This window comes from Panonychus citri, unplaced genomic scaffold, assembly GCF_014898815.1.
Source record: "Panonychus citri isolate SS breed McGregor unplaced genomic scaffold, ASM1489881v1 Contig00102, whole genome shotgun sequence".
Taxonomy (NCBI): Eukaryota; Metazoa; Arthropoda; class Arachnida; order Trombidiformes; family Tetranychidae; genus Panonychus; species Panonychus citri.
This window is the reverse complement of record NW_026515507.1, coordinates 172,661-190,884: the sequence shown is the minus strand read 5'-3', so window position 1 is coordinate 190,884 and position 18,224 is coordinate 172,661. Positions and strand designations below refer to the sequence as shown.

Below are 18,224 nucleotides of genomic sequence, written 5' to 3'. Positions count from 1 at the left end.
TGTGTCTCAATTTTGAACAATGTAACGGGATCCATAATCCAATAGTAAATATTGGTTATATTACAAATACTGAGAGAGAAGAATAAAAAATTATTACTTTTTTCCTGATTCGTTTTCCATTCATTCAGTTATTCAGATCATTTCATTTCATGATAGTTGCGCTTCATGATTTCCATTGTAATGATTGATGATTTATTGACAGTATTTACAGATTTGTTACACGAAATTGTGAATAATTTATTTATCTCAGGGTATGAAAGTATGAAACTATAAATTCAAGCTCAGGTCAAATTTATTGACGATTGACACGAATACAACTAAACTTAATGTTATCAATTAACAGACTCACATGATACATACGATTGGATTTACTTTGATTGTGTATAAAAAAAGGCAATAATAATGCTCAAGGTATAATAAAAATGATTAAGGGGTAACAATCAAATCTAATCCATGGCTATTTATCTTATTAAATTTGGTTATAGTTGATTGAACCAGAATGATAAATAAACCAATTACTTAACCAGATTAACCAGGAAAAAAATTTATCACAAACCGTAAACCTAAAATAATATCAGTATCAATGATGATCATCATCAATTTGGTGATAACAGTTGAAATATTTGATTAGTTAATCTAATTTGAAGCTTAGTGTTGAAGATTAAAAATCAAGTACAAATTAATAAATGATAAGAGATAATTTTCATTTCAAAAGTGATAATGTTCAGGGGAGATTTGGTTGTGTTGAGAGAGGAAGAAAGAAAAGAAAATATTTGTTCCAATTGATGGAAGATGTTTGTTTACTTTGGCTTTTAATGGTCAAGGTTCTTATGGTCAAGATATCTCAGCATCACGATTTAATATCGATCATCTTTCTATTATTAAAGATCAGATCACTTTGATTCCATATTTTTTTTTGCTCTTTCTCTTCCTCTCATTCCAAGTTATTTACTCATTGAAAACTTTGCCATTCTCTCGAACTCTTAATGACGATAATAACTTTTCTCGCTCTATCAGATTCTAATAATGAATCAGAGAAAAGATACAATATATACACACACTCACACCACCTTCATGAGAAAAAACTCTGAATGTGTCAAAATGTTCTGGAGAAAAATTGAAACTCGTTGAGAATTGAAAGTGTTGCCTAGAAATAAAAAGATGATGTGATTCTAATCAAACTTCAAGTTTTCGCTTGAGAAAAGATTACACTTTTATCCATTACTTTACAATATAATATGAGTATCCGAGAATCATATGGTTCATCTTATTATTAATACTCATCACCTTCCACTACCCAACATACTCACATCAACTTGTAACTCCATCTTTATCTCACATCGATATTAAATCTACTCTCTTGGAGTTTCAGTTCTTTTTTTTTTACTTTGTATCTAATCAACATTTTCACCTAAAATCAGCCAACTTTCATGAGATGAAAATATTACAGATAATTTTTGCTTTTTCCCATCATCAGCAACATACATGATGATGAACCTCTTATTGTAACTCTGTTGTGATATTAATCCAATTAGTTTATTCATTGAAAATGAGTAAATGCAAATTGGATTTTAGCCTCAAAGGCTCAAAAAAAGCCTTCAAATGCAATCACATGAAGGAAAATCTAATGAACTTATCGATTAGAATTCATGGTTGAAGATGATTATGATTCTATTGATTACAACTACAAGTTCAAAGATTAATTTTCAATAAGAGTTCATATCATGTTTACTTGCTGAATTCTATTAAATATTTATCCAGAACTTTTGATTAACGAATTGAGAGAGAGAGAGAGAAAAAATTCTTTTCTTTTCTGAAAACAAGTTCTCATTTCAATTTCTCTTTTATAATTAAATCATCTTAACCATTTCAAATGTCATCCTTATAATCATTTTGTAATCGGTCCAGATTGAGAGTAGACTATTCATCTTATTGAGATGTAAATTTATCATTCATCAAGTTGATTATTATCTTATTGATAAATCATCAATCTTTCCATTGCTTATCATCACCATTATCGTTAATCTAAAAATAATATTTACTCTAATTGAGTTAATCACAATAAAAAAATTCAACTATTACATTTGTAGTAAATTTTTTTTTCAGTAAAAGTTAATCAATCAAATCAACATCACATCAAATTCAATGTAAATTATTATATTGTTGAGTAACAGATTAATCAATTATATCTAATCAGCATTACTGTTAAATCATCAGTCAATTTAATATGTATCGATAAAATTTACATTTGATTATGTTGATTGTTAGAAATCATGATCAACTCTGAATGATGATAATAATAAGTTGAATTTGATTATTATCATTATTAACAATGAACATTGATAAACCTTCAGTTTCACAAATCGATGAATCAAATTGTTATTGAATTCAATTGAAACACTCAATGGGTGTGATTAATTTCTGTATGAGTTACAATCAAATTTAATTGTGGCTCCTCAATACATGATCTTTAGTTTCTTTATTGACACACAATTATTTTTTTTGAGAAACTTTTGTTCCCCCTCTTCTCCTCATCTAATTTGATATTATATCGCCTGAGGGTTTTTCAATTGAAAATTTGTATGAGTATATGTGTGTGGGTATTGAAGGGGAAATGAGCTATGAGTTTATTAGGAAATTCAACTTGAAACTTTTTTTTCTATTAGTATTATTATTATTATTATCTCAAATAATTCAAGTATTATATTCATGATAACTGAATTAAAGGTCTATCATTAAAATTGTAAATAAACTGAATCATTAATCAAAACCATTGATTGTAATTTAAATGAAACTTTAATGAAATGAATTCTTTTTTTTCATAATATTAATCAAATGGGACACTTGAAAATTAAACACTAATCAACACCTTTCATCATTATAAAATCATCGTTCGGAGCAAAAAAAAACATGATGATGTTGATTATTAAATGAGTAATGATCAACATGATGATTATATGATAATCTCATCATGATGAAAGTTGCTACTGAATTTTTATGAGCCTTTGATCTTATTGATTGTTGACTGGATTAAATTTGTAATACAATGAAAGACCAAAGGGAGGGAAAAAAAGAGAGAGAGGAAGAGAAAAGTAAATTAAAGTTAATTTAATTGTCATTCATTAAAACTAATGAAATGATGTTACGTTTTCATCACCATCAGCATTTAGATTCAGCCTTATATCCTTTGTCCTTGACCTTTGCATAATAATAACAGTAAATAACAAAGAGGCAAGAATATGAGGGAAAAGACGAAGAAAACAAAAAAAAATGATGATGTTGTCAGTTGAAGTGATGAGGATGCTTTTCGCCAGTGGGAGTTAAAAGGAAGTAGTAATAATTGTGATAATCAACATAAGATGAAGATGAAAGTTATTAATCAAATTATCAATGAAAGAGAATATAAAAAAGCAAGTTCTAACATTGAAGAGGAAAATTGTATTAATAATATTAATGATCAACTTGATGATGATGAAAATTATAATGATTTAATGTTGACAATAAAAGTTAACTGTATATATGATTTTTTTATGTTTATCATGATTATTAGTTGATTGTAATAAATTAATCAAGAAGCTTAATGATGAATTGTACATAATGAATGGCAAAAGTACATAATAAATGTAAATGTAATAAAAATATTACGATTTATGAATTATCATTATTAGTTTTATTATTATTATGATTAAGCATCCGCATCATTATATTAACCTCAAAAATCACACAAATACAATACGAAATAATCATCAATATGAAGCTGAAACAACATGATGATTATGATGATAATTGGGATAATAATAATAATGAGCCTTTATGTATATTACCAATTAGAATGGGAAATTAATATTAAATAGTAAAGACTAATATGATGCTGAGGATGAAAGGACTTAATGAAGATAAGGAGATGATGAGCAAAAATTTAGCTTAATGTGTTGATAATAATGGTTGGTCAATTTAATGGGATAATATTGGTCAGTAAGATTGATTGACTTGGCTATCAGATAGATATTGTATTTTATTATAAGTAAAGTAATGAAGATTAAGCATTAAGTAAATGGTGGAGAGATTGGGAAAACAAAAGCCTTTCTCCTTCTCATGTTAATCAAATTAAATCAATTTAAAGTTGACACTTTATACAACAAATGTAAGTTAACAAATCTAAAAGGATAATTATAATGAAGATATTACAATACCCATTTTCTAAAGGTAATGATCATGGTGATCAAATCTTTGTCTTGTTGTTGTTTTTATTTATTTACAATAGTAAATGTCCAAAATTTTATAGTGAAAATTTATTCCAAATTATCCCATTGAATAGTATTAAAGGTTATTTGATTTAACTATCGACAATTTATTCAAATACTTATATTTTCGGTCAACATGATATGTCTTTTTTTAGGATAATAGTTGTTCCCTCCTTGGTCCAGTTATTGTTCAATTTTATGCTCAATTTGAATGATTTATTTGATTGGTTTGACTTGCTAATTAGATTAACATTTATTCATTTCACGATCATCATTAATACACTGACAATCAGGATTATCTTATGATAATTTATATTATCAATCTTTGCTCTTTTTTTTGTTCAAAATTTTCCACTTACTTCTCAAGCTCTATGAAATTTTATCATCACCTTATAAAGTGCCCTTAAAATTGGTTCTAATGAGTCGATGCCACGTCGCACTGATACATGACAGTAGGGGAAAATGTATATCTTCCACCCATACCCCATCTCCACTCCACTACCATTTCCATCCCGGTCCCAGAAATCCCACTGCCATTTCCACTCCAGGTTAAAGGTTAACCATTGAAAAAAAATTTTCTTCAATTTTTTGAATATAAAGGGCGGGAAAATTTATTTAAAGTTAATTCAACCCAGAAAACTCGTTTTCTGAGTAGTTTTCAAATCTCTATCCAATGCTAATCATTGGATAGAGATTAAATGCATTCTATTTTTAGGCTTTGCTGAATATAAAAAGAAAGAATTTAATTAATTAATTAACATTTAATGAAAAGATAAATATGTGCAAATGTAACAAAAAAAGAGAAAAAAGAAAGAGAAAAGAAAGAGAATCACGCTATTGCAAAGATTTTCCAACAAAAATTTTACAAGCTAACGGACTGAGTTTGAATAGCTTTCAAACTCTCTCGAACTCAACACACTTGATTTTTTCTTTTGAGGTAATGTGGTGGCCCTTATTCAGCAAAGTTATCCTCCCACGCTCAGGTAGTTGAAGAGCTTTTAAGGTATTTAGGCTGGAGTTTCAAGGTCAATAATAAAAACAGAACGAAAAGAATAGTAATTACATTGGACTTCTTCAATAGTCCAGCTATGTACTCGATCATCCTCCATAGCTTGTACAACAATGAGTAGAAGTTGCCAATCAGCAAGGGATAGCCAATGTGCAAATTAGACTATCATTATTGCAATCAGATGTTCGTTTAATATGACTGGTTGTTCAACCCGTACTGGGGCAAGGTTGAGCACATATAAATTTTGTAGATATAAATTTGCAACACGATTATAAATAGATTTTTATTCACTGTCAAGAGAAAATTCGAGATCAGCAGGCTAAGGTTTGATAGCAACTGACAATGACATTTTTAAAGAATAGGAAAATATGGTAAAATGAAATTAACCGATTAATTGACCAGAACATTTGAAAATTATCTGAGAAAACAGTTACAAAGTTTCTGTTTGCATTTGTCAAGGTCATTTGAAGGCAATACCTTAAAAGAGAATGCGAGATAACACTAGTTTCAAGTTTCAAGCTTTTTATGACTTATGCGTAAACAGTTAAGATGAGTTCAGTTAATTGACCATTTTCGTAGCTTTTTAATCAAACTGTCATATCTTCTGATTAACATTTTTGATCAACTTCAAAATCGTTACCCATGATATCGAATCGTGTAAAAAATGCAATGAACTTTGCGTGACCTTGAAATATGTTATGCTACCGATGACCTGAACGACCTTGATGTTTTTCTATGAAAATTAAGTGAGACTTAAGTCATTTAGTTAAACTCATTCCATTTAAGTCACAAGTCTTCAGGACTAATAGATGCTGAGAAAAATACTGACAAAGCAGCTATCAATTCCGACAATTTTTAAATTAAAATCAGCTAACGAAGTCATTTCTATTAACGCATTAAGGGATACACCCTTTAGAATTGTCTTGAATATAAACAAACTTCTACCTTCAATTTTACCATATTTATAAGTTACATTGATTTCAAATTTGTTAAAATGTTTCTTGTGACGATTAACAGGATATGGAAAGTTAATTGTTGATCAATTGTAAAAAGATTATATTGTATTCCATGGTGATACTACCTTCGAAACATTTTGTATGTTCAAGCAACACTGTAAATATATGGTTGCTAAAATTCAATGAGCTTTGGAATCAGCTCATTTCAAATATGGAATTTCCATTTATTAATATTGAATGAAAATTCTTTCTTCATCGCAATTGATTCGCAATTTCACTTTTATCATGTTATCGATTTTCACCTCGCTAAGATACAGTGAAAAATTCAGCTAACTGTGATTTTCATGTTACAATGAATCAAAATTGTTTTTCTTTTTTCTCTTCTTTTACACATTTTGTATAATTTTATTATTTTCTCGGTTAATCTATTGCTCATGATAACATTCTAAGGATTAATATTCATTATATGGATTTTGAGAACTGAGTAATTTCAATAAATGGTCATCATGACATCACATACCAATCATGATTACATGAAACAAGAAACATCTCATTAATAAGAACTAACTCTCCATCCAGAATCCCATGAACTCTGTGATTTGCTTGTAAGCATGATTATTGTTATTATCATTGTTATGAATAAATTGTTGGTAAAAGCAATTCAATGAATGTTAACTTACTTGTACATACAGTACATGTAAAGATATTATCTTTGATTGTGAACTTGAAATGATTAATTTATGCAACATGAGCAACATTGATTTAAGAATAACATTCGTATTGAGATAGTTCATGATAATGTTTCTGGGAAAAAGAGGGGGAAAGGGAAATTATTCCAAGATGCAGACAAAGCATTTTGGAATTTCAATTGTTACCTACCGATGGAAAAGAATCAATAATAATATTACAAAAAAAAGGCTAACATGATAAGTTCAGAGCATTGAAAAGTATAAGAGTAAGTTTTTTTCTTCCATGGGAAAAACAAGAAAAACATTTGAAATCAGAACTTCATCTGAAACTATTATTCACTCATGCAAGGAAAAATAATGGAAAAAAATGTCATTGATTAATATCGAGCTTATCAATGTAAACTACAGATTATTAAAAGGTAGACAGTTAATCAGCTTTCTCCATCATGATGATGATGATGATAATAATTCGACCAGTGTCATAAAGAGATGATAAATCCTCTTGACCAGTGAAAAGAGGGTTGAAAAGCAAATGACAATCAAGGTCAATGGTCAATTTGAGTTAATTAATCAAAGACTTTATAACTATTCAAGTTGAAGTGAAGACATTGTTACTATTTTCTTAATCATCTCAATGTTACAGAAAATAAACTGAAACATTTTGTTTCATTTTCAAGAATTCAACTAATCCTCATCTCTAGAGGATTAATAAAAAAGTTTAATCAACTGTTATCGTTGAAAGTTTTAATAAGTATTAAAGAAAATGTCATTCACATTGTGAACAGAAAAAGAGCTAAAAACAGTTCTTATCATTTCTCATTTAATCAGAACTAACTCAATTCGAATAATAATAATAATAATAATCTCCATGAAAGATAATAATTCATTTGTATAAAATTTTCTTCTCTGTCTCTCTTTGGAAGTATTAGTTCATTTAACTTTTTTTTTCTTTTCTTGCATTTCATAAATTTCTACTATTAAACATTCATCTTCTTATCATCATGTTAGCAATGAGCATTATTCATTTCAAGGTTCTTATTCAATTGAGCATCATTTTTCATCCTCATCCTCATTTTCATCCTTATCTTTATCTTTATTTTTATCTTTATCATCTTCCTGATCATCATCATCATTTCTCAATCAAAATGTATCATCTTTATCTTATTTAGTCAAATGGTATCATTATTATATTATTTTTATTCAGTAACTTGGAATAAATAACATGGAAGAGGAAGAGAATGATGAAAATGATAGAAGAGAAAAAAATTTTGAACAAAAAAAAAATCCTAAACAGAATATCAGAGTTTTCACCATGGAAATTCATTCTCGTATAATAATCTTCCCTTATACATCTAGATTCATATTATTCAAATGATATAATAATAGTGATGATAGTTGAAGATGAGAAACATTTATCATGCATCTTTTATTGTTCATTGATTGAAATGTTCATGTCAATCATTTGATTCATTCATGATGCAAGAGAAAAAAAAATAACAACTCTTGTTGTTTGATGAACAATTGTTTTCATGGTAATATTATTTTTTTCCCTGCCTTTTGAAAAACAATTTTCATAATGTTTTGTTTCACAAAGATGATGCAGAGTTATTGTTATTTCGTGCTGGGGCTGTTTGTTATTAACAAGTTACTTTGATTGTAAAAATTACCTGGATAAAACAATTAAGATTAACAATGGATTACAAGCTATACTGAATATCGATATTGCTGAAAACACTGGATCTTATATTGATTTGTGAAACTGGTAGAGCTCATTTTATACTATTGAACTTTGAATCAAATCACCATGGATATTTGAGTAGCTACATGTATCGATAATAGGGAAGAAAGAATCACATCTACTATAATTTCATCATGATGATGTTGATGATAATGTCCATCTTGATTGGCTTCTTTTGATCATGGTGATTTTGATTGATTATCTGCCTCAACATGAGTATTTCATCAGTAAGTGTGTGTGAGAGAGAGAGATGAAGATTCATAATGATGATGAAAGAGGAGGAGTGCAAGTAGGAGTGGGTCTATCACTGATGATAGAAATGGTTTGGTGGTAAAACCATGAATTTATATTCAATAAACATGATGAGGTAGGATGTTATTTGGATAATCAGTAAGTTTTTTTCGTTTCTCAGTGTAATTCATTGATTAAATTCAGTGACAGTTATGAATTCTGATAGAAAAGGTAACATGAAGGGAAAAAAAGAATATCCTAATCTAATAATCTCTCTCTCTCTCTCTCTCTCTCTCTCTCTCTCTTGCTCTCTCTTGCTCTCTCTGCATTATCATTAATCACCCAAATTAATCACGATCATCGGCAATTAAAGATTCCCTGATCTATTTCATTTATCTAATCAATTGATTCAAAATTTCAATCACCATCAACCAATTAGCTAATTATCTAGATTCGTCTTAAATCTTCAATATAATCATGTTCACCTAATTTTTATCCATCATGAAATTTCATGGTATAAAAACGGATTCCCAATCCCAGATGAATTCATAGATTCCTTACATCTTTTACCTTATATAATAATAATATCTCCATGAGAGTGAGCAAATTTTCCTCCTCTCTTTCACTAGAATCAATCTACCTGATAATATATTGTTGAGGAGAACAAAAATTGATCAAAGTCTTCCTGAATTCATTCAAAATCGATAAACTGCAATATTATTTATTAACTAGAACTTTTCATCAATATAAATACATAGAATAAGAAATAATCTCTGAATTGAAGAAGAAGAAGGAAAAAAATATAATAAAATGCTCTGAAGATTGAGGTTAACCTAAGAAAAGTAAAAAAAAATAAATAGGAAATCAGAACTCACAGAATTCAACCAAGCTAAATGCTAAATAAGATGAAATGAAATATCAAGATAATGCCTTTATTATATTCATATACCTTTCAACTGATGAAATATATTTATCCATGTAAATTTTTCACCCTAATAATTGAGTAGTTTCAAATGTTGAGGTTATATAATAATCTTTGGGTGGTTTTCTTTCATCATGGAAAATGATTCCTGCTAATAATTTGAATTCTATATATAAGGAGTAAGATAGAAAATAAAGGTAAAAATGTGATAGACAGAATTTACTTTTCTTTTCCCACAAAATTCTATTAAATTCCAATCCACTTGATGGTATTTATAGCAGAGAAAAGATTGAGCATTTACTTTGGAAGAAAAGAAAAATTCAAGATGCAAATAATAATATATTTCTGATAAAGTTTTTTTTCCTCAGAATTTTCATTTCCCTCCTCCTATGGAAATTCAGTATACATTTTCTATCATTATCTTCATCATATTGAATCAATAATTTTTCCGTACCCAAGATGCTGCAACTACTTTTTTTTCACCCTTCCAAATGCTAAGCATCCAATATGATACAAGGGATAACGATAATCTTGAACGCATTTAATATAATTATCATAATAGTAATAATAATAATCATCATGATATTTATATAATAAATTGAGTGAAAAATGAGTCTCCTTGAAACCGGAACTAAACAGCCTAAAGGGATATACAAACAGAGTAAATCATTTGGCAAAAAAAAAGCTTTTTCCTCCTTCATCATTTCAATTTTTATCAAAATATTTTTTAAACTTAAAATTCATTGATATTTACATTTCAACCATGATGATAGAGACTAATGAAAATGTATATTCATGTCTCAGTCCAATAGATGCAAATATGACCATTTATTTCAAGAAGATAAAACTTGAAACCTGGTGACATGAATAAATATCATGGAGACAACTAATATTTGAAAGTAAACAAATGATAAATTATTTATAAGAGAGAGAAAAAAATAATAAGAAATTCAATTTGAAATTAACTTTGTTTTTTTTTCTTCGTTATTTTTTTTTCCTCAAAGTTCTGATCATTATCATGATGGTGATGATGTAAAGGAAATAAAGTTGAAATTGCAAATAAATGGGTTAGACATTGTACTTTTGTTGGTTAACTTGGATTTGATTAATGATGCAATTGGAAACTTAGTTGAATCAAGTTCAATGTACTTTTGATGGTTACAGTTTATCTTAAATCACTTTGATGGTTATCATGATAATAATGTTGATGATAAAATGATAATGGAAACATAATCATCAAAAATATTCAACAATCATTTTTACATTCAACATGATAATGTTTACACTTCTCAGTGAAAATCACATTTCCATTCAGATTTACCATTTCATCTTAACCTTTATAATTTATATTCAATTGTACATTCAAGATATATTAGTGAATATCTATTAATAATTATTTTCATCATAATAATCAGAACTTTATTGTTTACATCATCATATTAATCGTCGTCATCATGATTGAGACAATTAACGATGAACCATTTATGATATTAATTGAATTATTACATAGTTTCAGCAGTGTTGTTGTTGTATTTTAATTAATACAATCATTAAAATCTGAATGCTGATATTCATCTAGAGCTGAATGTTGAATGAACTTTTTCTTCTTCTTCTTGTTTTCCTTTTTCATTATTTTCTTTCTCTTCAAGATTTTGATTTATCTTTTTCCAAATTGATTAATGTGATCATTATATTGAACAATTAACATTAAACACTTTTTTCTGCCTAGAAAATATTACTCATTAATCTTATTTTGTTCCCTTTTAACCAAGCCCTACTCTCACACCAACACACAAACTCCTTACCATGTGAGTTCCCTGTGAATAAATATTATCGATTCTTTATGAATAACAACCTAAGCATTATAATAACAAGAAACTGAACAAGATATAATCATAATCATGTTATAATTGTGAAGGAATAACTTAAACAATTAAAATGTATGTATTAATAATAATAACAACTTGTTTTAATTGTGCTTGAAGGATATTGTCAAATTTGCCATGGGAAAATTTAATCAATGAACTGTTATATTCATGGTGATATTATATCTATATGTATCTGTCTGAACTTTCCAATTGAATTGAATATTGTTATTAGAGCGAGAGAGAGAGAGAGAGAGAGAGAGAGAGAGAGAGAGAGAGAGAGAACTATGAAAATCAGTCATCATGAATTGTGAATATTTCAGCGTGTATAAGATATTGCATGGAAAAGGTTTCATGGTGTATGAAACAATATGTTTCATGAGAGATTATGTAAACTATTTGGGTGGAGAGAAATTTTTTATTATTATTATTATTCTGAATAACAATCGATAATAAACTTTTTCTCTTCCTAAAAGTTCAATGATAGTGAGTTTTCTGTTCATCTCTAATAGGTTAATAATATAATATAACTATTTGAATAATCAAGTAATTGTTATGAAATAAGCTTCATTTTTATGGGAGCATGTTCATCAGGTAAACACTTTATCATTATGAAATTTTTTCATCTCAATTTCCAGAGTTTTACCAAAGTTTACATTGAGATTTTTACTCAATTCACTTTTTTTTCAATGAAAATCTTATTACATATATAATATCACCTCTATCATGGTGCATTAATTGTTGGCAATTCTCAATTGTTATCAACTCCAGACAATCAACTATGCAAACAACTATGAACAATTAAATATCCAATTGTAAGGTTACATTTATATGTGAATAGATATTAATTTGTTACTAAATTAGCTTTTTAATTGATGTTGACTCTCATCTAATTGTGTGGAGTAATTTAGTTACTCATGATAATTACCATGGTTACAATTGAGCTCACTTTTATTAATTAATTTCATTGGTCACTTGGTATCTTTGTATCCAGTTATTTGGTCAGTTATTCAGTCAAATATGATTGGATTATAAAATTTATTTAAAACATTCAAGTTCACGTCAATTTAGTTTATCCTTAATTGTAATCTAATAATCAGCACAATTGGTGTTCACGAGCAATTAATGAATAAAATATCATGTATCATTAACACTTTAGTTACATAAGAGCATATCAATTACCCTGAAGAAAAGTTCATTCCTCATTAGAGTAATTTAAAGTATTCTCACTTGAGTTTCGGTTTATTAACCAAAATTTACAAAGTGAATTTGCTTTAGTTTTGATTCGAAAAGTTAATTTTTGGTTGCAAGTTCACGAAAATGATAATATCCTTTTTAATATTTTCGAGGTTCGAAAAAGGTGAAACTTACCATCCACTCGAAGAGTTGAGACAAATTTGTGTGGAAATAGAATCCAAAAAGTGATCGAATTGATGAAAAACTTTATATACAATTTATCCATTGAAAACTTAAACAGTTACAACCTATTGTTTTCCAATGGTATTTATCGAGTATCGAATACTTTTAGAACTTTTTTCTTCCAAAACAGAACAAAAACTTTTTTCTTTTCTTTCAATTTGATGAACTTAACTAGTATTTTCTCAGTGTGATATTAATATCTAACGGTTTTGTTGTTACTGATGATGTTATGGGTGTTATATCGATAATTATTAGAACAAAATTTCCTTGGCACAAGATTATCGATCACCATTTTCCTTTTCATAGACAAAAAAGGAGAAAGTTTTATTCCTTCTGTTATTTTTGTTCTCTCCCTCTTTTCAATTCATTTTATATCTAAATCCAATTAGCAACGTGAATACACTGAGAAAAAGGTGAGATTATGAATTCAATAAACTGATGCTGATAATTGATGGAATGATTCACTTTAAGTGTGTAAATAGATTCACTACTCAGATGAACTTGGTAAAAATATTGAATTGGGTTTTGAAACCGATTTCATTTGAGGGAAATATTGTCAACTGCAATGTACTGGGATATCACCAAATGGTCACTTAGTGTATTCATTGATTGAAGTCATGGCAGCAAAAAAAAGTAATTGAAGTTTTAAGGGAAGGAAAGAAAATATTCAAAAAGACTAATCAAAATATTGACACAGAGTAAAACTTGAACTTTGCATGAACTTGGTTTTCAGTTTTGAGATCAGAGGAAGAGAGAGAAAGACATGAAACTAATACATGTGCTTTTGGGGGTGGGATTGGTCGTGTCTTGCTGTGGCTCTCACTTGAAAGGCTCAGAAAGACAGACGGAGTGATACTGATACAAAGAGACATAAATATCAAAGAGGAAAATGGCAGGCAAAGTGGAGAGAGTGAGAGAAGAAAAAAGGGAGATATGGAGTGAAAGAGAGACAGAGAGCAGGAAAAAGAAGATAAATATTTAGCTTAGTGGGCTCATAGAACTGGGAGGTTGCGCTATCGACTTTTGGAGTTTATTTTGATTATTGTGTTGAATTCAACTGCGCATCTGATTGAATCTACGGTGAAGATTATCAAAAAGATGTGGGTGAGGATGAAAATGATAACCACAGAGAGAGAGAGAGAGAGAGAGAGAGAGAGAGAGAGAGAGAGAGAGAGAGAGAGTTTTGAATGCAAGAAACGGAAATAGAATGAAAACATCAAATGTGTAAATATTAATGATAATCATAAATTCATCTGATAAACATACACAGTAAAAAATAACTGTAAATTATATCAATCAAAGCAGTTTAGCAAATATTGAACAAACAGCTAATGAAAATGATTTAACATCATAATTAACTCAAGTTATGTAATAATTAACTGTCCTATTTGATCATACAGCCTCAATTCTCGATTTTTGATGCGAATATGCCAGAAAAACCTGAAGCGATACGACAATAAAAAAGTGCTGTAAATTGTTAATCAACAATGCAGATGATTAACTGAAATTCAAATTGCAAGAGAAAGAGAAAGGAATAGAGGGAGAGGCTAGAGAAAATGAAGAATCAAAGAGTGACCGTGGGGCTATTAACGATACGGATGTGCGATACTCAATCGAGCGTCCAACGGAGACGCTTCCAGGAGAGCTGAGTCAGCGAATGTTGGATCTTTACGCCACAACCATGAAACTAAGGAATTGTGTTTAGCTATCATGTTGATCGCCCAGAACCCTTGTTACTTTTATCTTCATCGTAACACAATCATATGAAACAAAATTCTGGTTGAGTAAAATATCAGTTGAATCACATGATATATCTTTTCAAAATAAAAAGTGAATGAGTTTCATGGTAATGAAAAATGATTGAAATGAAACAATCTGATGACATGGATTGATTCAGATGTAGTTAATCAATGTCAACCTTGATTATCATTTGATTTTCACCAAAAAAAAATGTAATCTACGATTAATCATTATAATTGAATGGAAATAAATTTAAAGGAAGAGGAAAAAATTATCATCATTATTATCCTTGTATAATTTAATTTAATTGTCAAGAAATAATTTCTCAAATCAAATTAAAATAACAACAAGAAAATAACAAAATATTATTATATAAGAGAGTCAATTTTTCCCATAACAATCAACATAACAACAAATGTACAATATTATCAATTGTTACTTGTTATATTATTATTATAACAACAGAATGATGATAAAAAAAACGTAATTTAAATGTTTAATTGTAATTGAAAATTTATAATGATAATCACATCAGAAAAATCATATGTTTTACTTTGAGTATAATTAAATTAACAACAATCAAAATTAATTAAGTTATTCAACTTTTTTGTTTTGTCGAAAAACTTTTCTCACAATTTATATTATTTCAATGGGTCAGAGAAAGTTGTGTGATCGAGTTTGATTTTTTTCCTTTCATCTCATGAAATTCAACATATTCATGACGACGATGATGACGATTGTTATTATTAGTTCATTTCTGTGATAACAATTAACAGATTCTTTTTTTTTCTCTTTGAAAATCAAAAAGTGTATTGATATGAAATGTCAAAAGTAAATCATTTCAATTCTTACCTGGTGAAACTTTTACTATGATGAGTATGATAATATAAGGTTCAATTGTTATCAGGTTATTTATATTCATATTGTTAATGATAATCAGCCTGGCAGAAATTTGGGTCAGACAGTAATAGATTATATGTTGACCAACTCCTATTGTCCAGTATTATTGTTTAGTTTTATTTTTTTTTCTCTACTTCTTCGTATGAATATTAACCAGTTTACTTTTATTGTCCAGTCAATCCTTTGGATCTGAAATTGATGAGATTATCAAAGATTAATAATGAGATTTTTTTCTTCTCAAAAAAAGTTACAATTATTAATATCTTTCAAATTATAATCATTAATATTGATTATTATCATTTGATGAGTCACTTAATCTGATGAAAAATATCTTGACTTGATAATAATTAGGTTTCAATTTGGAGAGGATAATAAAGAGAGATAGAGAGAGAAAATTAATTATCAAAGTTAATTATCAGCAACCCAAGAATTGATAGAGAGAGAGAGAGAGAGAGAGAGAGAGAGAGCAAAAAATATTCCAATTTCCCAATGAATATCATCTCATGAAATTTTCAGAGTTTATCTCATCTCGGAGGGGTTGATATCATTTCTTGATTGTTATCAGATAAAATTTTTCATCTTTTCCAACAGTGAACAATGATAATAATTATCATCATAAAAGTTAATTGTATAAGTTAATGATTCTAATGATTTAATAGTATAATAATATGTTCATCATGACACTAATCAAAAATATTATAATCATATGAGTTCTGAACTTTTTTTCTTGCCCATTTCCACCAACACCAAGAGTTGAAGTTGAATATTATCAAAAATCATCATCATTATCATGGAGATAATTACATAGCATGAACTGTAAGCATACGTACATGTATGTGTATTTATTAAATATATCTCTTGTATTTCAACTGAATTTCATATTGTTGTGTTTTTATTAATCTCAATCATGTACCAGGGAAGAAGATGAGAAAAAAATGTTTCAACTAATAAGTTTTCACTGTTTCCATGATGATATGTAAAGATTATCAGATAGACTGAAACATATTATAATAATGAGAATAAGGAAAACAAGAATTGAAATTATCATGATGATGATGATGGTGTTGGTGGTGATAAGGATAATGATAGTGATTAGAGAGAACGAGAGAGAGAGAGAGAGAGAGAGAGAGAGATTCAGTGATACAGGAAAAAAGGGATGGTGGTTTTCCAGGATGAGACTAGTGAATAATTAATGAAACATTTTCGTTTGGAAGCTCATCATTATCACCATCATTTTCGTCTGAAAAGTTATGTATCATTTGTAATCTGATAAATAAGAGATAAACAAACAATGTCCAGCGATTGAAAGTTCAAGAATTCAAATTTGACTTATTCTTGTAAAGAATATAAATCGATTCTGATTTTCATATTTAAACCAAGGCTAAAATGGTTAACTAAATTCCAGTGTAAATGTTTACCATTACATGTGATTAGCAATAATAACATTGTATGCACTTGGTGTTGATGTTTTTTTTGCCTCATTCTCACTGATTAACATCATTACACTTGAATCATTTTCCTCAATCTATTTAACCAAAAATTACTCCTCAAGACATATTATTAATATTAACACTTTTCTCATTCATTCTGACCTTTTTGTTTAAGCAATTTCCCACTTTTCACCTTTAACCACCACCAGCATCAGCATTACCCACCCTTGCAGTTTTCATCATATCCTTACAGCATTATTCTGAATAAGAATCAACCTTAACTGTTATTAGTTAATTTACTTTTTTTTCTCTCTCTTGCCTCAATACTTGCTTACTCTCCTAATTCCCTGTTACCTTTACTGTTTTTATCCCTGATTATCATCAGCATCAGTATCGTTATTAGATTAACCTTCATGATGACAATATTTTTTTTCTCCTCTTTCTTATTCTGTTCGGTAGTTACAATGATTCCATGTAAGATAATAAACTCGATAAAAACCTAGAATAAAGTTCAACTTTTACATGGCAAAATGAGTAACGAAATTTGTGTGTTTCTGTTCCTTCCTGAATATGGTTCGTTAAATAACCAGAATCCTTTTTTTTCCTGAGCCTGAATTTTATTTTTTTTTCCTCCTTCATGTTCAATTTTATTATGTATAACGATATCAGCTCAATAATCTCAATCTTTTCCCATGTAGCTTGTAGTTTCATGGTAAGATAACAGGGAAAAACGTTGAGTTATCACCAAACTTTTCCCCTTTTCCTACCGGTAGGAAATAAAATAACAATAATTTACAATCTAACAATTAAGATAAGCTTAGCTTTCATGAGCACATGAATTGTTATCATTACATGATAATGATAGATGATCAGTTAATTGATTAGAATGGAAGATTATTTACTGAGATAAAATTGAATTCTTACAATCAGATTGATGTTTACTTTAGTCTGATTTTAATTGCTGTTTACATGATTACAAATCTAAGGTGAAATGAGAAACATTCACAACTGAAATCAACAATGATTTGCAAGTGGAAAGTAATAGTTAATCATATATTTGTTATCATATACTCAAGAATGT

At 28.4% G+C, this 18,224-nt stretch overlaps 1 protein-coding gene across 4 annotated transcripts in view; it reads right to left on the bottom strand.

Annotated features, from left to right (window-relative positions):
* The window catches only part of LOC128388799 (hemicentin-1-like), a 122,778-nt gene that overhangs the window by 41,764 nt on the left and 62,790 nt on the right, over window positions 1–18,224 (bottom strand). For 3 of the 4 annotated variants that reach the window (XM_053348255.1, XM_053348254.1, XM_053348256.1), the window contains one exon: window positions 15,666–15,902. In XM_053348255.1, coding sequence (XP_053204230.1) covers window positions 15,666–15,735 — 70 coding nt within the window. In that variant the 5' untranslated portion in view covers window positions 15,736–15,902. Of the gene's footprint in view, window positions 1–13,025; window positions 13,359–15,665; window positions 15,903–18,224 lie in introns of those variants that run through there. The other variant, XM_053348253.1, reaches the window with a different exon arrangement.